At 38.4% G+C, this 26,157-nt stretch overlaps 1 protein-coding gene across 1 annotated transcript in view; it reads left to right on the forward strand.

The window, feature by feature from the left end:
• Positions 1 to 26,157, forward strand: part of LOC145781415 (uncharacterized) — a 246,798-nt gene that overhangs the window by 213,564 nt on the left and 7,077 nt on the right. The window contains exons 3-9 of the mRNA XM_082593201.1: positions 2,637 to 2,795; positions 4,217 to 4,594; positions 12,271 to 12,465; positions 18,312 to 18,454; positions 21,260 to 21,389; positions 21,801 to 21,929; positions 22,248 to 22,330. Coding sequence (XP_082449327.1) covers positions 4,279 to 4,594; positions 12,271 to 12,465; positions 18,312 to 18,454; positions 21,260 to 21,389; positions 21,801 to 21,929; positions 22,248 to 22,330 — 996 coding nt within the window. The 5' untranslated portion in view covers positions 2,637 to 2,795; positions 4,217 to 4,278. The remainder of the gene's footprint in view (positions 1 to 2,636; positions 2,796 to 4,216; positions 4,595 to 12,270; positions 12,466 to 18,311; positions 18,455 to 21,259; positions 21,390 to 21,800; positions 21,930 to 22,247; positions 22,331 to 26,157) is intronic.

Consider the following 26,157-nt stretch of genomic DNA (forward strand, 5'->3'; position numbering starts at 1 on the left):
GGAGTCATATATTTTTTGCTTGACTCTACAGCCCTGAAATTTTCCATGCAATGGATTTTAATTAACGCGGTTTGTTGTGAATACTTAGATTATTTGATTTCATATATTTTTAAAAATAGAATCCAGAGTTGAGTAACAACCATCGCGTGCCACTCCGCCATCATGAATGAAGTTTTTTTACGTTGATATTCCTGTATTTTGTGCTTAGAATTTTATACATGATTATGTCTGATTGGTTATGTCTTCATCTTCTGTACTAAGTTCCTGGTTAGGTGTTTGTAATGTAACGTTGTTTTAAGTTTCACTGCAACAGCAAACAAGTATTACATCACCTTCAAGGATTTTGGGACTGATCGCTCTAGCGTTTTGATTTCAATGATCATGCATCAGTTGTGGTCGGACGTGTTTTCACAGCCCCTGGGTGTTTTAGAATCAAATCAGAATTTCTAATTGCTGATCCACTTTTGTTCTTGCGGCAGCATTGTAGCAAAAATGCTTCAATAATTTTATTTAGTTTTTATTTGTCATTTTTCTCACTTTGTTTGAACTCGAAAAATCCTAAAAGTTTCAAAATCCCAAGAATCTCCTGAACTCAGCATTCCTGATTAATAGAGAGGCTCGAGCGGTGTTTTTTTTCTCGCAAGACTAATAACTCTGGCTGTGCAGTGATTTTTAATGTTGAATCATAGGCATACGAAGCCGAGCAACGTTATCAAGTCATATTAAAGATTATTATATATTTACAAAAAACACAAAACTACGCAACAACTGTTTTTTGTAAATATATAATAATCTTCAATATGTTAAACTTGATAACATTGCTCGGCTTCGTATGCCTATGATTTTTAATGTACAACGCGGTTTGTTGTGAATACTTAGATTATTTGATTTCATATATTTTTAAAAATAGAATCCAGAGTTGAGAAACAACCATCGCGTGCCACTCCGCCATCATGAATGAAGTTTTTTTACGTTGATATTCCTGTATTTTGTGCTTAGAATTTTATACATGATTATGTCTGATTGGTTATGTCTTCATCTTCTGTACTAAGTTCCTGGTTAGGTGTTTGTAATGTAACGTTGTTTTAAGTTTCACTGCAACAGCAAACAAGTATTACATCACCTTCAAGGATTTTGGGACTGATCGCTCTAGCGTTTTGATTTCAATGATCATGCATCAGTTGTGGTCGGACGTGTTTTCACAGCCCCTGGGTGTTTTAGAATCAAATCAGAATTTCTAATTGCTGATCCACTTTTGTTCTTGCGGCAGCATTGTAGCAAAAATGCTTCAATAATTTTATTTAGTTTTTATTTGTCATTTTTCTCACTTTGTTTGAACTCGAAAAATCCTAAAAGTTTCAAAATCCCAAGAATCTCCTGAACTCAGCATTCCTGATTAATAGAGAGGCTCGAGCGGTGTTTTTTTTCTCGCAAGACTAATAACTCTGGCTGTGCAGTGATTTTTAATGTTGAATCATAGGCATACGAAGCCGAGCAACGTTATCAAGTCATATTAAAGATTATTATATATTTACAAAAAACACAAAACTACGCAACAACTGTTTTTTGTAAATATATAATAATCTTCAATATGTTAAACTTGATAACATTGCTCGGCTTCGTATGCCTATGATTTTTAATGTACAACGCGGTTTGTTGTGAATACTTAGATTATTTGATTTCATATATTTTTAAAAATAGAATCCAGAGTTGAGAAACAACCATCGCGTGCCACTCCGCCATCATGAATGAAGTTTTTTTACGTTGATGTTCCTATATTTTGTGCGTAGAGTTTTATACATGATTATATTTGATTGGTTATGTCTTCATCTTCTGTACTCAGTTCCTGGTTGGATGTTTGTAATGTGACGTTTTTTAAGTTTTACTACAACAGCAAACGAGACTTATATCACCAAGGATTTTGGGACTGATCGCTCAAGCGTTTTGATTTCAGACTGCATATATAGTGCATAACGTTATAAATGGTGAACACAGCTGTTAAATTTGGAAAAATTAAAAATGAATAGTTTGGACACATTCTTTATGAACTTGAGTGAACGATAAGAATCAATTAGCTTGAATGATCTTCTGCAACGAAACAAAACAAATTCATAGATTTCCACGTAGCATTGCGCTTTTGCCTGGAGAAAAAATTAACTACATCGAAATCGCACAGACAATTGACTCGAACCAAGCATGGTCCTTCCTCCGATTAACCGGTGGGGTTTGCCACTAAATGACTTTTATGTCTTCCCGCTTGTTGTTGTCTTTGACTATTTGGCAGCCAGGCAATTCTCACGTTTGCGCCGGTTTGGCAGCAAGTTTTATTTGATGGTTTACTTTTAGTGTTTGTGACGTCATAGTGCAGCTCGGGTGCTTTGTTTTGAACATGTCAAAGTTAAACTGTTGTCTCTGCAATTCAAAACTTTTGAGATCACTTTGGAGAGCAGGTTGTGGGTGTACACTGTACAGTGACATAATTACGACAAAGTGAATTGAAAGAAACTAATTAAAGCATATGAGCATTAATTTTGACTTCTTACTTAAGCTGAAAATTTTATTTTACGTTTTCCAACTAAACTTTTACATTATTTTTCAAACTTTGCCTGCAAAAATATAACATTTGTTCCTTGCAGGATGTTCAGTCAATGCTTCCTTGTTTTCGGACACTGCAAGTATCATTTGTCAGTCAACGCCTTGTGTTTGTGGGTCCAGTGTCAACCTGCTATGTACTGATGGAAGAAGTTTTACCACTGTTTGCTTAGGATCTGGAAGTTTTCAACAGACGTGCTCGGGTAACAACTGGCCAGACATTTTGCATTTCTACAACGACCATTAACTTTCAAACTGTAAAACTGTACTTTGTAGTCATTTTATTGTAAGCGATTTAAGAATATTTATCAATATTGCAAAAAGGGTAAAAATACTTGTTCAAAAGTCTTGGCTTGCAACTAATTTTGACTTGATATCTCTCGCTAAAAAACTAACCGTAAAGTCCTTTAACGCCCTTCGGATTTAGTTGCGATTTTTTTTAGCTAAATAATCTCACAGAAACCCACTGAAACTCGGATAAAATGTCATACTGCATCAGACATAAGCTAAGAAATAATGCAAAGTTCATATCCTGTTATGATTTGTAGAAAGTCTCAAACCGGGCAAAGAGAATTATTTGCAAAATGTTGTTGTGTATTCTATAATAATTATTGCACGTGTTTCTGCTTATTTTGATACATCGTGTGATTTGTTACTGTTTGTATAATAATAGCACTGTGACAATAATAACACATGGTATCCGAAACAGTATACCATTCTATTCACATTCCTTACATGCAAATCAAATCCTATATACCTTAAGCTATGCAACTCGCCGTCGGCTCCAGCTCGTGTCCGAGCATTGTTTTTTTTTTTTAATTGGATTTGGCTTTGAATGATGATGGTAGATGTGGCTTTGGAAGCCTAATCTATGATGAAAAAGGCACATTGCATGGAGAGTGAGGAACGTGGTTGTTTTAGCTTTTCTTTTCTAACGTTTCGTATTTCTGGGCCTTTTATATCCAGTTATTTTTTTTCTGGAAAAATTTGGGCCTTTCCTAGTTCTTTTTCTCCAGCGTGATCTGTCACTAGCAAGTTGTTCTCGTGATTCCAGATCAATGTTTTCATGGTTGAGGGAGATTTTCAGCTGATCTTTGTATAGCATTTTTGATCTTCCAGGGTTATTTTTCCTTGTCTCCAGTTCCTCATAGAGCATTGATCGAGGAAGCCTTGGTCGAACAGCTTGACATGTCCTGTCCAGCGGAGGCGGTGTTGCAATTTAGTAGTTTCCAGCAGAGGAAACTGAGGCAACCTCGCACGATCGAGGATTGCATCGTTGGTAAGACGATCCTCCCAACGAGTGCCTAGCATTTGCCTCAGTTTCCTTTGCTGGAACTTTTCAAAACGTTTGATGTCACGGCGGTATAATGTTCAGGTTTCACAAGCATAGAGAAGGGTAGATAGAACGACTGCCCGGAAGAAGTCCCCAAAGAAAATTTTTTTTTGGTGGAAGAGGACAGTGTCTGACTGGCAGGCATCCTGTAAGGCGGGCCTCGACGGACAAAGAAATATACTGAGCGTTTTTCGCTTCAACGAAGGCCTAATCAGAAGATCTAGATACACAATAAAAACGACAGTTACAAATACAAGTTTACTCAGTGTAATTAATGATTTGTTTGTTTAGGTGCGTCATCTGACATTACGATATTTGGAAACCCTCGTGGCTCAACTCTGGCAACGCACTACATGAATTACACAATAACGGCGATATTCCATGATACTTTCCAAAACTCCTTTTCATGCATTTGGAAATGGTCTGAAGAAGGTCAACCTTCTTCACATCAATCGTTTTACTTTTTTCAAACAATCCCTCCGCTAAAAGTCTGTCGAAACCACACTGAAAATTATCGCTATAAGACAACGTGTTTGCAACAGCTGAGTGAAGGAATACCTCGTATTCAAACGGAATTGGTACTCTTCCAACCACTGCAAACAGGAACATTAAGTGTTGAAGTTAATTGTAATTCTGTTACAATGATTGCAAAGAATATAAAGGTGCAAAGTAAGTTTTATAAATGTATGCTTGTGAAAACTGATTTTCAGTCAATTTTTAAGCATGCAGTTGTTCTATAAAGTTTATTTGTACTTGTTTGTTAGAATTTAGTGTTCTAGTTTTGATCGTCTATCTCAACATGGTCCGACTTTGTCAGCATCTGGGACCACTTTACTATTTGTGTGCCACGCACAGCAAGCATCACCATTGATTTCAGTACGGCAACTGATAATATCTTAAGCAGGTGTCCATGATTTAACCTTCTGACCTGTGCCTTGTATTTGATTTCAGTCTTTTTATCATGGGAAAACCGCTTTCGCAAATGGAAGTGCTCTGAAAGATCGATAAAATTCTCGATACAAACCCCTTCACTTTAAAAACTTCTTTAAATCTTTAAAAACTTAAAATTTACCAAATTTTTGACTGGAGTGGCACATCTTTATATTGGGCATCCAAATCATTGGGAACTGGACAAGTTTTCTTTGCCTTTATTGGGCTTTATATCCATCTTTGATTATGTTTACTGTGACCGCTACGCTATTCATGATGTCAATTTTTGTCATATTAACTATCCATGCTTGCCTGCAATGGTTGAAAATTTAAATTAAGTAGACGGGAAGGACGGGAATCGAAGATTTGAATGGAGTAAAGAAGGGGATCCCAACCTGTGGTACGCGTACCACTAGTGGTACGCGAAGGTTTTTCAGGTGGTACGCCGGTAGCTTCCGTTTTTTTCACAAGTTTATATTTTATTTATCTGATTTTGTTTACAAAAAAAATCCGGAAACCTATTCTTATTGTTACGTAACTATTCCTGTTGTTTCGCATCATTACGATCTTCAAAATACAGGTCATGTCAATTGTCAACAAGAGACACAGTTTCTTTGAAAAGCCGTTCGACTCTGCAGGACAGTGGTCGTTAATTATGTCAAATGATTGCTCTTGATAGATATCATGTACTATGTTATAGCTTAAGCTGCAAATAGCGTTGAATAATGGTAGTTGTAAGCTAAAAATAGATCGGAATAAAATGTTCAATAACGGTTACAAGGAATCTTTTCCAATAAACTTCTAGCTCAGTATGGCCTCCTCATATGCAACGCTAGCTTCCCATGCTGTGCCACAGCTAGGCTACTGATTTTCCCTTCCTCGCGGAAATGCAAGCAGGGATTTTCAGTCATGATGAACATCAAGTCAAAAAAATCGAAACCGACTAGATGCGCTCGGAAATGACTTTCGATGCGCTGTTGGCAAATTTACACCGCGCATCGACTAACTGGTGGACAGTAAACAAAAATCTCATTAAGTTTAGTTGTGGTGCTTTAGTGTTATTGTAGTAGGCCAATATTATTCTTCTAAATAAAATATGATTCGACCAAATTAGTTGTTCTGCAAGAAGTGGTACGCTTGGCAGTACAGAGCGTCCGAGTGGTACGAGATCGTAAAAAGGTTGGGAACCCCTGGAAGGTTGGGGGACAAAACATAAACAAACTTGAGATACGCTGATGATAGAGTCTTGATAGCAGAATCTGCAACCAATCTACAGTACTTATTAAATTCTGTTGTCAATAAGAGTAAAGCAATGGGTTTGGAATTAAATTCAAGAAAAACAGAATGCATGACATTGACTGTATCAAATTAAAACTTATCCAAAATTGCAACTTGACACTCAGCGGTGTTACAGTTAAGCAAGTTGACAAACTTAAATATCTTGGGCACATTATAACTTGTGATGACAAAAGTAACACTGAAATTTAAAAGAGAATCGCCATAGCAACGGACACTTTTTGTAAAATGAGCACTCAGCACAGTCTTCAAAAATCGTTATCTTGCAGATCACAAATATACAGTATATTTCAAAACCGTCACAATGCTGATTGAACTATGCAAATAACTTCATCGTGCGATGTTTTAATTTAAGATCAATGCTTTTATTAACTAAACTATAGTGTTTTTTGTTATAACATCTTCGTTTTTGCAACTCATTGCTTGACCTCTGTCTTTCTATATTAATAACTGGTCATCAAATATAGTTATTACTTTCTAAAACACGTACAGCTTGTTTCATCTTAAAAGGTAGATCATCAGAGGGTCCTTATTCAAATAGAATTATTCAAATATATCTCCTTATTCATTCCAACAATAAATTGTAGCAAATGCAAAACAAAGTGTTCAATGCAGGTTGTAGAGCTAGTGATTACAAAAACTAAAATGGCTAAGTTATGCGCTACCTAAGGTTTCATGCTAGGTGGAATCGTCAGGCGCAACACTCAAACATAAAAATAAAAAAGCAGAAAAAAGTTGAAATGAAACTAACTGATGGAAAGCAATCAAGTAAAATCGTAAGTGATGAAGCCAGGGAGCCTACAATTGTTTACTGGTAAAAATAGCGAACAATTGTTAATTATAACCTAACAGTAAATCGTAAAAATGTTATCTCAAATGAACAAAATCATCATCATCGGCCATGCCTGAATAAGGCGTGGGCCACCGTGAGCATCTACAACGATCGATTGTCCATAGTTTTTATTAAGTTTGCAAAATCTTGGTTTGTCCATGTTAAAGATTTTTGAAGATTTTCAAACGTGGACGCTCCCGGTGCCTCTGCTCAGAAGTCACCCCATTAGATGACTCATTAGATGTGCGATGTAGTTTGTAATCAATCGCCTGGGGCTTCTTTGGCAATGTGATGACGATCGATTGTAAGAGGTCCTGGGGAATTTTTCAGCTGTCATAAATCTCATTCGTGATTTCAGTCAACTTTTTTTATGCCAAAATCGTCTAGAGCCTAGCGGGTTTCTGTATGCACAGCCTTATGTCCGGGGCCTTTTTTCAACTTTGCTTTCTTTATAGCATGACGTATTTCATTTTCTAGAATCGGTGGACTATCCAATATCCATCTCTTTCGATAACGCTGGTTTGCTTCCACTAGCATCGTCAAACAAGTCCCTGATATATTTGGCCCATCTCTCCGGGATTTCTTCGGCTCTCTTCTCTTATCCACAAGCTTTAGAACTTCGTCGGTCATCCATTCTTGATTGGCAGCTTTTGGTTTATGCGGTATAACTGCTTCGGCTGATTCTGTGATGGGAGTACGAAGAGCTGTGCATTTTGAAGACAAGTCGTCCGAACTTTCTTGATTCATACCTGAATCACACAGGGCAGCGTACCTGTTCTTGATCTCTACGTTGTAGTCGGTTTGTAATTGGAAGTTTGGCAATAACTGCTCGTAGGCTAATTTTGAAGAGTTTTGTTGTTTGTTTATTAAGTTTTTACGTAGTTTTACCCGGAGCGTGGCAACCACGGGGTTGTGGTCGCTGTTACAATCTGCGCCCGGGTGCGCACGACTGTTCGAGATAGCGCTTCTGAATCGTTTGTTTATAATGATATGGTCAATTTGATTCTTGATATGGCCGGGGCTTCTCCATGTCCAATGTCTTTTCGAGTGATTACTGATTACGGAACCATGTGTTCATTACACCAGTTTGCTCAGGTTTGGCCAGGTTCAGTCATAACATCAAGGCCATACGGCCCGATGACATCTCCATATCGTCCTTCGCCCACTTTGGCATTCACATCGCCCATGATGATCGTAATTTCAAGTTTTTTACATTGTTGTTTGGTGGTATCTAGCTGGCGATAAAATTCTTCGAGAACTTTCGGTTCTGCTGATGATGTTGGTGTATACACATGTATGATTGACAGCTTAAAGGGTTTTGCGTTTAATTTGACAAGACACGATCAGAAAGTGTCCAGTATCCCGCGATGCACTTTGCTATTGCTTGGTCAATAAAATTCCGTACTTGGCCTTGTTACCGCCGGAATGAATGATGGTGTATCCATCCCGAATGCTCTCACCAACTCCTTTCCAACGCATTTCACTTATTCTCATAATGGAAATACCCATACGCTCCTGTTCTTGGAGTAGGTTTTCTAATCGTCCAGGTTTTGCGAGGGTTCTGACATTCCACGTTGTTATTTGATTCTTTGGTCGGTGCGGGCAGTCGCTGAATGACAATCGGGTGACGCCTTGCTCCGCGCACGTCGGTCCCACCGGCTGAGACACCTCCAGCATTTGACGCCTGAAGTGAAGTGTCTTCACAGCTTTAGTGTCCAATCTTTTGTTGTGTGTCATCATAGTTTTCTTGAAAGAGTAGTAAAGACGATAGGCTTTCTGTTACTTTTTGTCTTGAGGTTTGCAGCTGGTCGGTTGTCTTAGCGCCTCAACTCCCTCCCTCAGAGCCAAGCTGCTAGCTCCACAAGAAAGTCTGCTGACGTGTAAATAACCTTCTAGATTTCACACACACAGAAACAAGGGAGACGTTCCTTGCGACAGCCAGTTTGTAAATGCCCGAAAAAAAAGCAATTCTTATACAGGCCTCGCAATTCACGGTGGACATGTCCGCCGTCACAGCCAGTGATGTCCGCGGGAAGTACCATCTAGATCGGTCATATTTGTCCGCCGAGAAATAACACAGGAACTAACGATACAAATCGTCATTGCATAGCGCGAACAATTGTTGCGAGAATATAATTTCCCGCGCATTCCAGAGCGCATTTAGAAAATGTGAATACTGTATCCCTTAGCTTCCATTCAAGCAGGAAAACTTTCGATTTTTACGTTGCTTCAACGATTGATGACATTGAATCAGCGTAACAAAGGTGAACTCTTCGCTAAGAATCCACAGGAGTGCCGGTACTTCTACACTAATCACGCGCAACTTAGTTCAAGTCTTACGTCACAACGACTAGGCTATTACAGCAAGATGCAACAAAATTTGCTAAGTTTTGGTATTACAGTAAGAAAGAAAAGGCCCAGGGAAAACTCGCTTTCGCTTACATGACATACAAAAATAAACCTAAAGAAAAAGCCTTGTGAAACTTTGCACAGCAGAAAATAGTAGCGTTATTGTAGAAGTTTTCTGACTCGTGCCCAGAGCATTGTGACGCAAGAAGCCACACGCCCTCGTTCGGTGGAAGTTAATCAGCTGTGCGGCGTATTAAGCAGCTACAACGCGCTTTGACTCTTCAAGCGCACGTCGTTGGTCTGATGAAAGCCTTTCAGAGCTTTGCTGAAATTTTAAAAAGCCTTCTAAACCGTATCTATAGTTTTCAAATGGCAAAGAATTATCAAGATTAAGTGATTAAGCATGACAATCGACGTTAAAACTGGTGTGTCCGCCGTGAGACTTAATTTTTCCGCCGAGATAGCCGCTCAGACCGGACACGTTTTTTTTCCGCCGTTAACAAAAACTAATTTCGAGGCCTGCTTATATGAATTGGCGTGCGCTACCATTCAAAGAGATTGTTGGCAGATTATTCGCCGACAACCCGACACTAGGTTTTCCGCTAGTCGTGGTGATTTCCGAGCCAGAGAAACCGTTGACACAGAGTTCTACCGCTTCACCACGCCGCTCTAGTCTCCACGTACTGAGAGGTTACTTTTCTCTCAACAGCTCCCCAAATTTATTAGAGAACCGCATTCCTCACCTAGTTTGGCAAGTCAGTCGAGACCAGTACCCAGGGTATGCTGTGTTGGCATACGCTACCAGCTACGAGGAGGCATAGGTAAGAGTTGCAGCAGCGCCGAATGCCAAAGCCCATGTCACCCACCAGCACATAAGCCATCCGCAGCGTATATCGTATGAGTGCGAAAGGTGCGACTGATGATAGGACATGGTGCTAGTTCGGCAACTACTACCAAATACCCTGAACAAAATAAACAGCGTAAAATATTGAATTGACGTGCATGACGAAATTGTAACATATTAACTTAAATTGGGTAATAATGATTTGAAAACGAAGGCGAAGGTGCAAGAGGTTTGGACTATTGATAACTTTTTAATTTAAATTTATTTCTTTAATTTTAGTTTTATTTTATTTGTTATGTTAGTTTTAACATTGGCGCTAAATAAACATTCCTTTACCTTTGTAAAGGAATGTTCTTTAGTGAATATACGAGATTTAACTTCTCCATGTTCAGAATATTTGAAAAGCAAACAAGAGTGCTCAACACCAAAATTGAGGAGCAAATATATTCCAAGAATAAATTGCAGCAACTTCAAAACAAAAGTGCTCTATGCAGGTAGCGGAGCTAAAAAAAGATCCACTGCACATAGACGCAAGATCCAATCATCTTCCAGCTATTAGGAAACAACTTTCCCGAATGGTTAACCAGAGACTAACCTATGATGTAATTTATCATCAGATTAAACGAAATTCAATGCACCGACGCTTTAAATTCAATGCATCTACACCGACGCTTAAAAAGGCAGTGGTTATGACTTTCCTTTAAATTACGCTTCCGCTCGATCACTGAAACGATCAAGAAAAATAAATATCAAATGGTTCAATTCTCCGTTTAGCGCCATTGCGTTACCAAACTAACTAACAGTTTTTATTCTTCGTAAAAAAACATTTCACGCCGAACCACAGATATTTCAAACTGTTTATTCGCAACACCATCAAACTCAGCTATTCGTGCATGAAAAACGTTTCTGATCTCATGCAAAGTCACAATTGTAAAGTTTTATATGACAATCAAAAATCATCTACTGCAAAAAAAGTGTAATTGCTGAGATGAAACAAATTGCCCTTTAAACGGAAATTGTCTTGCTTCCTGTATCGTCTATCAAGGCTACCGTCATTCATTCAAACATTGAACAAAAATATTTTAGACTCACAGAAGGTTAATTTAAAACAAGATTTAGAAACCACATAAAGTCCTTCAACAATCAAAAATACAAAAACGAAACTGAACTTTCTAAATTAATCTGGTCTTTGAAAAATCATAACAAAATATGTACAATCAAATGGAAAATTATCGCTAGTTTAAAGACATACAGGTGTGGATCAAAAAGATGCAACTTGTGCCTTCTTACAGAAAAGGTTTTCATAGCTACAGTAGATCCTTCTTGTATCAACAAAAGCGACAAAATAATCTCAAACTGCAGACATAGACATATATTTAAATTGAAAAGCTATAAATAGTCCAAACCTCTTGCACCTTCGCCTTCGTTTTCAAATCATTATTACCCAATTTAAGTTAATATGTTACAATTTCATCATGCACGTCAATTCAATATTTTACGCTGTTTATTTGTTCATTTGAGATAACATTTTTACCATTTACTGCTACGTCATGATTAACAATTGTTCGCTATTTTTACCAGTAAACAATTGTAGGCTTCATCACTTACGATTTTACTTGATTGCTTTCCATCAGTTAGTTTCATTTCAACTTTTTTCTGCTTACTTTTTATATTTGTTTTTGAGTGTTGCCCCTGACGATTGCACCTAGCATGAAACCTTAAGTAGCGCATAACTTAGCCATTTTAGTTTTTGTAATATATTATATATGCTTATTGAAATAGAATGAGTTTTATAAAGTAGTAACGACATTTGATGTAATTTGCTCTGCTTGGCTCTTTTGCTTTGCATTGAGAACTTTTTGTTGCATCATTTATTGTTTAATAACTTGTCATGTGAAATTGTGCAAAACAGTCATCAACGGTAGCCCACAAGACAGTAGCAGTTATATGGGCTCCAACTATGTTTGATGAGCTTTTGTGCCAAGGGTCTGTCTGCTTATCAGCCTACATTGTAACGTTTTATGGACTACATTTCACATTTTTAAAAACCTAAGTTTAGTCGTAGATGTATGAACGCTTATGCTTCTTTTTCAGACTGTACTCAGAAAGTTATTGGAAATTTTCCCAAGATTATACCCAATTCTTCTTTTTTTGGAAAAACCGCACAGTTTAGTTGCCCAAAGGGTTATAGATTGTTCTACGCAAATGGAACCGCCCGAATTGAAAACGAAACAGAATGTTGGAAAGATGCAAGTTGGTGGGGCGAAAAAGATTTGGAATGCTGGAAACGTAATTATCATTTTGTACTGTATGTAGCAAGTAGTATGCCACTATGTAGTATGTAGTCTTAGTTACAGATATATAAAAATGTTTTGTTTAAACAAAACTTAAAAAAGCAGTGTTAGCATTGCAATAGTTTTGGCTTTATTAAAAATTATTAGGCCTGGCAGGAGCAACATTTTTATCACTTTTTGATAATGATAATTAATTGCAGTGTTTGGACTGTAGCTTTAATAGGGTTGCGCGTTGCCATTTTTCTTTTCTTTTTTGTGATAAAACGCAACGTTTTTTTTTTACAAAATACGTACCTTGATCCAATTTTGTTGTAATTTATGCTTAATAAAATTGTCGTGCCTTTTTTTCGTATAAATATATTTATTAAGAAATGGTCCAATACCTCTCCCTGTGCACGCCATTGTCTTGCCAACATGCAAGCTTTCAAATTTGATTGATGGCTAACCTGCTGCGCTTGATAACAGTCCGCTTCGATAGCTCAGTTGGTTAAGCACCTGACTTCACAAGCGAAGAACTTAAGGCGACAATACTAGTGATAAAAATTTTTTTGATTTTTTGTTTTTAACTCTAAAAGATAGGAAATTTAATGAAGATTTTGCATAATGTAAAAATTTCACTGAATCTCAAACGCATTTGTGCAAAAACACTAGTTTTTCTTACCTTCAGTACCAGTTACGGAACTCTAATAAAATCTATCATTTGGCATTTTTGAACTGGAATTGACTTGTGATAAGTAGCCTAAATTCCTTCTAGCATTCAATTTTTAAAATAAAATTTGGATTAGAGATTTATCAGTTTTGCAAGCTTTGTCAGAGGTGTTAACTTGAGCTGTATGTTGGCATTCTTAGCACTCTTTGCAGTAGGAAGATGCAATGGAAGACTTCGAGGTGGCAGATTTCAGGAGGAAATTTTTTGTTATGATGTTGCTAACTTTAACTGGCGTTTTCTCAAAATGTTGTTTTTTTGAACAAAAAATGTATCTACTTCTTCATTTCTCGTCCAATCTGCTTTAAATTTTCAGGAAATGTTCACAGCAGCATGAGCATTCAAATAATGGAACAGTTTTTTTAAAATTCAAACTAATACCTCTTTTCTTTAATAAAAAAAAAGCAAATAAAAATACCTTGTTTTGAAGTGGTATCCTTGGTGACACCATATTTTTCGTCATTGATCAGTTAGGAAAAAATCCTCCCATTATTTTTCTTCTTCTTTCGTTTCGTTAGATCAAATTTCAGGGCAGGTGGTGGAGAGCCAGGTGAATGTAGCTTCGTCCAGCGTTGCTATACCATGCGTTCCATTTGGTGCCTTGTAGATGGGACATTCGAGAACGACATGGTCAGCAGTTTGTTCCTCCGCGCCGCATTCGCAGGCTGATGAGGGAGCCAGACCCCACTTGTGCATGTTGGAGTGGAAGCGACCGACTCCGGTTCGGATTCTGTTGAGCTTGACCCAAGTCGGCCGAGGCAGGTCCATACTAGGGAGGCGCGCCACCGGGTGGGGTATAAAACCATGTAGTTTGGTGTCGGTGGCGCACCACGCTGCATTCCAAGTGTCTTCCATGAAGTGTGCTGCGCTGATGGCATGATCGCTGAATGGTTGTAGTAATTCAACAGCAGCTGGCACAAAGGGGTGTATTGACTTTAGTTGCCGGGGAGATTCCTGAAGTGGGATGTTGAGTTTTGCATGGAGCAAGTGGTTAGGATCCCCCGCCCGGCGAGCCAGGGGTATAATGGCTCCCTTTCGGCGAAGCTCAGCAGGCTGGATGCCTGCAAGGATTGGTAAATACTCTGTTGGAGTTGGGCGCAAGCATCCAGTCACAGTTCGCAATGCGTCGTTGATTGGGCTGTCGATGAGGCGGGTGTGGGCACTGTGGCACCAGGCAGGGGCGCAGTATTCAGCAGTGGAGTGAACCAAAGCCAGGGTTGCAGTGCGCAAGGTGTCAGCACCTGCGCCCCAAGTTGTGCCTGCCAAACGTCTCAGCAGGGTGACGCGAGATGTCAGCTTTTTGCGTAGTGACTGTAAATGGTGACGGTATGTGAGTGACCTGTCAAGTGTAACCCCAAGGTATGTTGGTTCTGGGCAGGGCGGCAGAGTTTTGCCGTTAACGGTCACTTTCAGGTCACGTTTTGCCTCCCTGTTGTTGAGATGGAAGGCTGCCGTCACAGTTTTACTTTCGCTGAGCTTCAGTTTCCATTGATGAAGGTATCCAGATATGGTCGTCATGTCTTGGCTCAACGTCGTTTGTAATGATTGCCAGTCTTTCGCAGAGTGCAAGATGGCCAAGTCATCAGCATATGCATATTTGTCAGATGTTGTTGATGGTAGGTCATGCGTATAGACGTTGAAAAGAAGGGGAGCCAAGACTGATCCCTGTGGGACACCGTTTTTGAGTCGCCGCAGTCTACTTGGTTTTCCGCTTCCGGTGGTAAGGGTAAAACTCCTGTTGTAGATGAGTTCCATGATCATTTTGACCATGTGCCTGTCAGGGAGTAGGCGGAGTAGCTTGTTGACTAGGCCACGGTGCTAAACAGTGTCATAGGCTGCTGTTAGGTTGATAAAAACAGCCCCCGCTTTCTTTTTTGCCGAGAAACTCTCCTCAATATCCTGAGTTAGTAGTGTGACTTGGTCTACACTCTACAGTTGACCTCCCGTGTCAGAATCCAGCTTGTTCTTTGGGAAGCAGTGGGTCGATTATTGGTTCGACACGGGCATAGATCAGTCTCTCAAGGATCTTGAAAGGGATGCAGAGCAAGGAGATGGGGCGATAGCTCTTTGCATCGTCTAGTGGTTTGTTTGGCTTAGGGATTGCGACGACCAGAGATCTTCTTCTTACTTTAGGAATCTTGAGGCGGCGCAGGCAGGACGACAGGAAATCGCATAACCAGGACTTTAGAACATAACCAGCGTGCATGATAAGCTCTGGACATATCCTATCAGGACCAGGGGCCTTACCATGTTTTAGGTGCTTGAGGGCAGCATTGAATTCGCTCCGTGAGAAGGAGCTAGAAATGCTCTCCTGGTCGGGTGTGTTGATCTTCCAAAGCTTTGTCACTTCTTTGGTAACAAACCGATCGGAGGTGCGATCACACGGCCTATATATCCCATTTTTTATTACCTGCGATGCGATCTTATTAGCAGGAATGGGACATTGTCGGGGTGATTGTCTTGATTGTCCCTTAAGGTTATTGAGTGTGCTCTACGCTGTACGGCTTGAGTGCGAGAGATTGGATGGTCTCTGTCCAGCGTTCTTTTCTTTTTGCATCGAGTCTTTCCAGAAGAGCCTTGGCGGCTGAGGGTGTTGTTTGACCATCTGAAGAGCTAATAAAAGATTGGTAGAGGCGCTCGCACTCTGCATCCCAGCACGGAGTGTAGTTACTTCTACGACCGCGAGGGATGGCTTGTTTGGCACCTGTTAAGATGGTGTTGCAAAAGTTCTGGTAAGCCTCGTCCACGTTGTGACAGTTAGGTGGAGGTAACTCATTTGTGAACTTGTTGGTGAGGAGGCTAAAGCGATTCCAGTCGGCTTTACGGAAGTTCCACCGCTTGACTGGTTCACTCGGAATTGGTGTTTTGAGCGGTATTGTGGTAATGAGAGAAGGTCGGTGTTGGGACCGAGGGAACTTCTGTAGCACACGTCTGTCCGGAAGCTGATTGCCAATGCTAGCAAAGGCCATGTCTGGGTTTGTTCCAGTGCCCCAACTGCCCCATCGCCCGGATGTGAAGCTGGCTTCGTCTTTGGGGTTGTACAGTGGGGCATAGTTGTTATTTGATGCCCAGTTAGCCAGACATGCACCAGAAGGACTGGTGATGCGGTATCCCCAGTCGACGTGCTGGCAATTAAAATCGCCAGCATAGAGGCAGGGGTGGGGGTACACTGGGATGGCCGTCGGAGTGAATGGCGAGGGAGGTGGCTTGTAGATTTTTACGATTTTGTAGCCGTTGACGTCCACACTTAGCCATTCAATCTCTGAGTCTAAAGAGGATTGTTCAAGCAGTCTCCAGTTCAGCTTTTCGTGGACAAATGTGGCTAGGCCGTGTGTCCTGCTGAGGATTGACCCAGCTACTGAGTAATTTGGGATCACTAGCCTGCCTGCACTGTGGCAGTGGGTCTCCTGGAGGATGATGATAAGGGCCTTTTGTTGTTGAGCTACTCTTTGTACGTCATGGAGTTTAGCAGTCGTAAGGCCTTCTACGTTAAGCTGTAGGATGTTGGGACTTTTTCTGGCTTCTTTCTTCGTTCTCTGGGGCCGAGGGTTTATCCTTTTACCACCTCAGAGATGCCCTGATGTGTCTGTTTGTTGTCATTAGCCTGTTTTGTGCAGTTACCAGGACTCACCGCGAGGAGGTTGACAACATGAGTCTACCACTTCAAAATACCTTGTTTTGAAGTGGTATCCTTGGTGACACCATATTTTTCGTCATTGATCAGTTAGGAAAAATTCCTCCCATTATTTTTTGTTAATAAGGCAATATACACTGTAAGTGTAAAAAAGTTTCAACTTGATAGGGTGCACCTCATTATTGTTTTTAGGTTTCAAATATTTTTGCTTTAATTTTTTTTTGTTTGGATTCAAAGCCAGCTGACTAGCTTGTTTGTTACTCTTTCGTGAAATTTTTGTTTCTATCTTATAGAGCATTTTAAGACCTTTTCAAAAATATATAACTTGTTGGGGTTGTAACAACATCTTATTTGATTTGGACTTATTTATCCGCACCATCAAAAAGTATTGCTAGCACTAGTATTGCCGCCTTAAGCAGCCCATGTCAGGGACTGCTCTCCATTCAGTGGCACCGAGTAGGTGGAATAACTTATAGACAATAACAATCGAATGCTTCACTCAGTTAAGAACGTCAGGATTAAGCTCGGTCTGAGGTCTGAAATAAAGATTCCCTCAATCAATCGCTAGTTCAAATTGATAGTGTTGCTTGTTGGGTATTCAAATTGATTGTTGGGTATGCAATTGTCAGAGGCGGACATCTGTCACTTTAAAAGTAGCGCGCCATCACTACAATATGCCAAAAGAGCGGCGCTTCCGTTTCTCGGATCAAGTAACGCGCTCTCGCTACTTTTGTTTTGAGCTGGCACTGAAAAGCTCTACGCAAGCACCTTTTGACGTCAAAATGATCATGGAAACGATTGATATCGCGTTTTAGTACCACGTTTGCTTACACTATTTTTTTAACTACGTTATGGAAAACGTTCTCGGTGAAATTTTGTTCTTATGCTTTAGTGTTTCCATCAAAAATATCTCAACACGAATCTTTCACCTTAAATCGGAAAGTAGCGTGTAGAGGAAGTACGACTGAAGTAAAGGTAGTGCTGCTCTCGCTATCGCTACCCGTAGTAGCGAGGCTACAAAAGTATCGTGCTACTACCCATGCTCTTCCCTGGCACATGTTAAAGCAGGTTTTGGCACTTGTGCTAGATATCCAAAGAACATTTGGCAACACTGATAGCAGAAAAAAAGTTTTGTGTTATTTTTATAAACGAAACTAGAGTTTTGTGGTGATTTGAGATAAAAGATCCCACTTTGATAGACTGTCTTATGATTATCATATCAAAGAGATTCGAAGTGTATTTTAGATAACGTTTGTATTCGAAGTGACATTAGCCTCTAGTCATTATTGGCAGGTTTCCACAGTGGCAGGTATGTGCAAAGTAAATAAGTAATGAGTCTAACAAAGAAAGTGCATAGACAGATAGGCTATGAAGATTAAGAAGGTACGAAGATTGTGTTAAAGAAATATGCCCAAAGTTGTGTTGTATGCGCTCTTGACGGCTCGTACTTTTGATCTTAAGTTGATATTGATTGAACTTTACAAAATTGCACTTTTTGTAGCACCTAATCCCGTGGTCATGACTGGATATACATCTGCAGTTGCAGGAAGAACTGTTTCGTTATCATGTACCTACAATGACGTATTTCCTAGTGGCACACTTACTCGATACATTGTTGGAAGGGATCGTTATGTTTTGGCAAAAGTAAATGTTGTGATTTAAGTGCTAGCATAATACAGTAATAGGCTATATTGCAAGAAAAATAACAAGTGTGTTGCCTAAACATTTAAAAACGATAAATATTTCGAGATTTAAGACAGTTTTTGAAACACAGTTGTTGTTTTCCTCCATTAATTACAAACTACTTTCGGAATGGCAGCAGACATATTGTGATATTTTTTACAAAAAACAAAGTTGATGAGTCAAGATTAAAATAATAATTATATTTATATTATTTGTTTGATTATATAGTATATATATTAGATTCTATTTGAATAAGGACCTTCTGATGATCCTCCTTTAGGTGAAACAGGCTGTTAAAGGTTTAGATCAGTGGTTCTCAAACTTTTTCAGCTTGTGGCACATTAGAAAAAATATAAAACGCACGCGGCACACTTACAAAAGAAGAAAAGTTGCTTTAAAAAAAATTATTTTCACGTGTCAATTCGATGGATGTGCTTGTTTATACCAATATAAGCTTCGACTGAAACGAGGTTGCATTGTTGACAAACATATAGGCCTACCCGAATTTCATCGTCAATTTCAAGCAGTCTCTCTCGTTTACAGCTTTTAATTTCAGTCAAAACAGAAAAGCCATGTTCACATAGCCATGAAGATGCAAATGGCAATATAATTTTGATTGCTTTTGCACGGATCATGAAATAGAATTTGGAAGCAGACAGCCAAAACGCATTCAAGTTTTTTTTGTGGAAACAGCGTTTGAAAAAATGGGTCGTTTCGTAAATCAATGAGCTGTTCTTCTTCTGCAGAAAGATTGCTTGATTCATTGCTTCCAAATGGTGGGAAGTAATGTTAGCAATAGCAATAGCTAACATAGCAGCCCAATAGTGACGTGGCAATTACCCTGCTGTATCGGCAATGCCATAATTGGTTTCAACGTCACATGTGCTTATTTATCATCTATTGAAGGAGTTAAAGCGCTTTTAAGTCGCATGCTTGTCTGAATGGCTTATTTTAAATATTTATACAGTTCTTTTCCAAAATTTCAAAAGATTCGCGGCACACTTGAGAATCTGTGGCGGCACACTAGTGTGCTGCAGCACACAGTTTGAGAATCCCTGGTTTAGATAGTAATAACTATATTTGATTTAATTCGCTCTGCTTTGCTTTTTTTCTTAGCATTGAACACTTTGTAGTATTAATAGTTTTCATTGTTTTAATATTATATATCATATTAAATTAACACTAATATTATTATGTATTATTATTATTAATACATTTTATTAATAATAATACTAGTCAACATCAAATTTTTATCAAAGTTAGCTTTATGTTTCCCTAAACTAAGGAACGCAACCGTTTTTAACAAAAAAGCTACTGCTATTTCTTTCAGTAGATATGGCCTGCACAAAGGCCATAACGCTTTTCGTGGTATTTCTGTAAATAAGTTATAGATTAGAACACAGTTTCTATGTTACCTGAAGAAACATTTTTTTTACATATTTATTGTCCGTTAAACGTGGAAACCCATTTTCAATCTCTTGAGCTGCCACAAAACTAGCAGCACTGGCGTGGCATGGGGCTTTTCTCCATTTATTAAAAGCTTGCTTACTCTGCTCCACTTTTCTCATTAAGACCAATATTGCTTTTTTTCGCTCATCTTCAATGGGGTACTTTGCAGTAAATGCTCTATGCTTGTTCTGAAAATGTGTGTACGTCATATTTTTTTCTTGTTTTCGAATTTTTTTCCACATTGCAAGCAACAGATATGCGCTTTGCTGTGTTAAGTCTTTTATGGGCACCCGGGCCTCCCGGGATAAAATAATTTTAAGCCCCCGGGCCAAAATAATTTTGGACCCCATACAGGTAAGAAAAGCTACGATAGTGTATATTTTCACTGCATCGATATGGAAAGGTTGCTTACTTTTACAAACTATCTGACCAGTTTAGAAAACAACACAAATGTAGGCTAAGCTAAATTATAGCAAACAGGTTTATTGTGTCATAGCTACACCTTTGCTCGGAATGAAAGACAAAAACAATGAAGATTTTTTAATAAACGACTCCGAAATAAAACTAAACCAATTCCACGTAGCTGGAAATTCCACTGTGGTATGTAGGCTAATGGTACTTGCGACCACTGGGTGGACCGGATAACAGGCATAAGTGGCTTGAAGCGAAAAAAAATCATCAAAAGGCTAGAGTGCATTTACCCAGGCTATCAAACCATTCATAAAGCAGAAAGTTCGAACTGTTGGTTGCGTGGCCGAGTGGTGAAAACGTCTGCGCGACGTTCGAAAGAACGTGGGTTCGACACTGCTTAGAGCACGCGGTTATGTCTCGGCAAGGACACTTAATGGCATGCTAAAGAGGAGCAGCTGACTCGAAGACGGATATGCCACTTCGCTGTGTACTTTATGTTGTCGCAATGTACGCAATAGAAAACATGATTTCTCTATTTGAGACGGTTATACTGTATATCTTATATTCAAACTAACATAAATCACAACCAGGCTCTTTGTAACGTGCAATACTGCTGGAGTTAAATTACTTGTCAAATTTTTTGAGCCCGAGTTTCAAAGTCGCCACAACTCGTTGCCTCTTTCTGATGACAATTTTTCAAAAAATTGTTTGACTTGTTTAGATAGTTTGTTTCATTACGTTTGAGCTGGCGTAAAAGTTTGAGCATAACCTTGTACCCTAATGCTTGTCGAGTTTGTTTTGCACTCATCAAAGATATTTGCTTGGAAAACTAAAAATTGGCAGTAACTCTATGTTAGTTTCTACAGAAAGAAAGTATTAAATAGTTTGGTGTTGTGATTTTTTTAGGGTAAATTGTTTGAAAGAGTCTTGACTGCACGTGACAACAAGAAATCAATTTCTTGTCAAGCTATAACTCCATTAACTCAAATCGAGACAAACTCTGGAATGTCAAGTAATCATACGCTTGATGTGAAGTGTGAGTAAAATGTTGAAGTTGATTTTGGCAACGTCCAATATTTGTGTAAAAGAAAAGTAAAAGCAACGACGAATTATATTAACCAATTCAAATATTTAAAAAAAACACCAATTGTATACTGTTCAATCATTGGTATGGCGTAGGGCGTAGCCTTGTTTTCAGCCTGAGCACTTTTGTCTCTAGTATGTTTTTCAGGCGAATCCATGCTTTTAAGTTTTTGAATGTGGTTTTGGAGATAGCCCATTTTATAATTAAAATTAGAAATGCGAGATTAACGCCTTAAATAGGCTTAAAATAAAGTAAACTACCGGTAAGTAAGAACGAATGTGGCGCAGCCTACTCTACAACTTATAAACAGTTTAATTTTATGAAGTTGTTTTTGATTTAATTGCAAGCGTTTGTTTTTTGCAGATAAACCATACCACAATTTTAATCATAATCGAGATACAATTTGTGAATGGAAATTGTATGCTTCAGAATTCTGTAATGTGACTTTTTTTTCCAACCCACCGGCTACATTTGTGTCACTAGAGAAGAACGGTATGTAGTTTGGGACTCGTTTTACTTGTTCAGTACGACAGCATGTAAAGTAAACTACAATTATAACGCATAGATAGCCAAATCCACTAAATGTGGTATTTGTACTAACATGACAGCGAAAGACCACAGGGTCAAAGAAGTCAGCTGCCACCGTCCCACAAATAAAAAACAAAACAATAAGCAAAACGAACAATAAAAAAAGAAGCTAGAAACAATGACAGGTTTCTTATGGCAACAAATATAGTGATGCAATATATCATTCTTTGAAGTGAAATAACACTTTACGAAATAGCTGACTAATTTATTTGCCATGTTCAGGTAAAGCAATTGATTATAACGGATCGCTGGAATCGCTCAACCCCACGAGTGATGAGCAATTTTTTTTATTTTGGAGTACAAATGTAAGTGAATATTTAAATAATTGCTCTATTACTGAAAGTAGATGAAGCTTCAAAAATAAATCTTTTGATTAGTTTACAAGTAGTTTATTTGCCATAGACAAGCAAAACAAAGTAACCTTAGCGGGTTTAACATAGTGTATTACACATAAATCAAAATATGTAACATAATGACTCAAACGTTTTCGACACGTAAGTATCTCCTCATCAGGAATTAAATCTGCAATGTACATAAAATGAAAAATCGTAAGATAAATTTGACTTTGCATTATAACTGTAACGACACTCTGGACTGAAAGCACAAACTGAACAAATGATACAAGAATGAAGCTGGAAAATTTTATGAAGTATTTTTGCAATGTGCGGTCGATTAGGTTGGTTTTCACAAAAAATACTTCATAAAATTATTACATTGAGCCACAGAAGGCATGTTCATGTACAACAATAGTTTGTTTCAACAGATAGATGGCGTCACCATTGGTTCCCCATTGGGGCCTATCACTGGCAAACTTTTTCTTGGCACATATCGAAACCAAAATATTTGAATTTTATCGTAATTTTTATCCCAAACTGTATTTGCGTTATGTCGATGACATTTTCGCCATTTTTGATCATGAATCGTGCTTAAAATTTTTAAACCTTTTAAACTCGCAACATAAAAATATCGAAGTTATGCTTGAAAAATCCAATGATACCATGGAATTAAGCATTAAAATGCGTAAACTGAACATTAAAGAATACATTACAAAAAAAAATTACCGAATAAAATTTGTTTTCAATGGCACTGGCAAGTCCCAAAGTCCAATGTTTCATTTATTTTTAACTTTTTCAAAATGACCAAAAAGTGCAAACACTGCTCGAGAATACGTCACTATCGACAGCAATAACAAAAGCCACGTTACCACATCTGATGTTTTTACATCAGATCTGATGTTTTGAGCAAAGTGTTTGATGTTTTGACGTTGAAATCTGATGTTTTGATGTACATACATACATAGCCTACAGTTAAATCGCCCGCTGTAACAACTATTACGCGACCAGCTGATTGCTAGTCTATAGTGACGTAGACTGTACAGTCGCACGCTTCGCTGCTCACGCCCAGTCCCGTTTTGAAAGCTCTGACAAAAGCACGCGTAGAGTGGTGATCAGCCCGAAATGGGGCAAAATTTTATTGAAAATTGTTTTATGGTAGCATGTTAAACACAAAGAACGTGTACAATCACCAAGTCAGGTTTTTCCTTTAGTATCCCTTTAAATATGCCCTTTCTAGGAAAAGATTCAACAAGTTTTGCAAAAAACCTAGCTAAACTTATAAAAAAGAAATTTTCATATGACATTCATCCTGTGTATAAAACATTCAAAGTGCATCAACATTTTCAACTGAAGTCGCCTACCACCTTTACTCTTTCTTCGAATGTTGTGTATAAATTTAGTTGATTGCTTGACGCAAACCAGACATACATTGGTATGTCAACCAGACATTTGTTGGCAAGGGCTGGGAAGCACTTAAACCCAAATCTAACAACCCAAAGTGCAATTAAATCATCTCTCGAGGCAGATCTGATTTTCAGACTAAGATCATGAAGCCTTAAAAATCAAACGTAACAATCCATCTCTCAACCTGCAGTTACTCGCCTGTGGCTCATCGTTCCTTTTGTATGTGTTTTAATTGTTTGTTCAATCTTGTAGTTTACACCTCATGTGTTTTGTTTCCAGCCGTATAATTTACTCGTAATCATTCTTGTATCATTTGTTCAATTTGTGCTTTTCAGTCCAGAGTGTCTCATTACAATTATAGTGCAAGGCCAAATTTATCTTACAATGTTTCATTTTATGTATATTGCAGATTTAATTCCTGATAAGGACACACGTACGTGTCGAAAACGTTTGAGCCATTATGTTAGATATTTTGTTTTGTGTGTAATACATTATGTTAAACCCGCTAAGGTTACTTTATTTTGCTTGTCTATGGTTCAAAAATGCAAACTCTCTACCAAAGCTTTATTTGCCGTAGTTGAGAAATTCTGCCCTACTTTCAATCTACAAGGATTAGATAGTTTTTATGGGCTTGAAGTTTAAAAGCTGCAAGAAAGCAGTGACAAAATTACGAAATCAGTAAAAAATATGGAGTGAAGCTCAATTTGAAGAAAACAAAGACAATGCTGATCGTAAAAAGGAATGAAAATAATAAAATAAAAATTAAGCTGGAAGGAGAACAACTGGATCAGGTCACCACGTACACATACCTAGGGTCACTCATTACACAAGATGGAAGATGCACCAATGATGTAAAAAGAAGAATCAGTCACACAAAAGCGTCATTTTGGAAATACAAGGAATTTTTAAGAAATATAGATTTACAATTAAAACTGATCTTTCTACCATGTTACATCAAACCAGTCATGTCATATGGAAGTGAAAGTTGGACCTACAGCAAAGAAATTCACAAAAAAACTAATGCTTTTCAACTCTGGTGCTACAGAAGAATATTAAAAATATCATATTACAAACGAAACTATTAGGAAAATAATTGGAGTGCAAGATAGATGGACAAACGACTTAGCAAAACAAAAGATGAAATTCGCGGGATACCTTTTGAAAGGATCGGAAGTGCAGGGGAAGAAGACGAATATGGGGAGATGACGTAATGCAGGGGGCTGATTTGTCAAGCATTGGAGAAACAAAAAAAGTAGCGGAAGAACGTGACTTGTGGAAGAAAATGACAGCCAACCTTCAGATCGGAGACGGCGCGTGATGATGAAAGTTTAAAATGTACTGTAGCTTGAGAATGTTTTATGTAGTGTGTGGGCTGGAAATTTGAAAAATATCTGGCAACACTGGTTTCTCATTTTTGTGTAGAACTACAGACCAAAGCTGCTGGTTCACGGCTGCAAGGGTGACTAAACTTAGATTATTAGTTCTTCATCTCACTAATTAGTATGTTATGTAAACTGTTTACTTACAACTAGACCATGGTGCAATTAGCGTACTGTGGTATTTTGACGTCAACGTCTCACCTGGTTTTGCCTTGTCGAGTGCTCAGCACATTTTCTGCCTCTTCGGTCATGCAATAGCGTAGTTTTGTGGGTTTTCTAGATCTACTGCAAGAATAGCAATAGCCAAAGTGCTTGACATACAAAAACAGAAATGCTTTGTAATTCCAACAACTGGAAGATAATCTTGAATGTAATTCCCGGATACTGGACATTTTCGCAGACTGGACATGTAGAAAGTGGACCAGGAGCCAGGTCGATTTATTTGACTGTATGGGTCAGTAAGGTTTGACAAGTGTTTCTAGACTAAAATTTTGTGTAGATTTCGAAAATAAACTTTTACTTGCACTAGCCTGACCGTTTTTGTTATATTAAGCATTTCCCGAGATGATAGCCTAGTCTACCTGGCAATATCGCTACAGTAGGCTTATATACGTATGTTATGTGACTGAATGCTTATCAAGATGGTATACATCACAGGAAAAAGTAAGAGTTAAATTAAAGATATAGGAACAACATGACTTGATATTATGATCAAAATGAACACTTTTTGTTTGATTATACGCAATATGGTAACATGCAAAAGTTCCAATCACCAGGCAAAATGCTTTGTCTTTGTCATTTTCAATATACCTTTCAATATTTCCATGTATCTTGTTGCCTTCGTTCAGTAACTCTGAAAGGTGAATAGAAAGTTTAGATTTTATATCTTGGATGGAACATATGACCATAGACATCTTAATGTTCACAAAGTTCCAAAAGCTGAATAAGATCTATCACAGACCCTTGTAGGCACCGCAGCCTCTTATAGGACAGTTACTTACAAAAGACAGCTTT

This window comes from Aplidium turbinatum, chromosome 12, assembly GCF_918807975.1.
Source record: "Aplidium turbinatum chromosome 12, kaAplTurb1.1, whole genome shotgun sequence".
NCBI classification, from domain to species: Eukaryota; Metazoa; Chordata; class Ascidiacea; order Aplousobranchia; family Polyclinidae; genus Aplidium; species Aplidium turbinatum.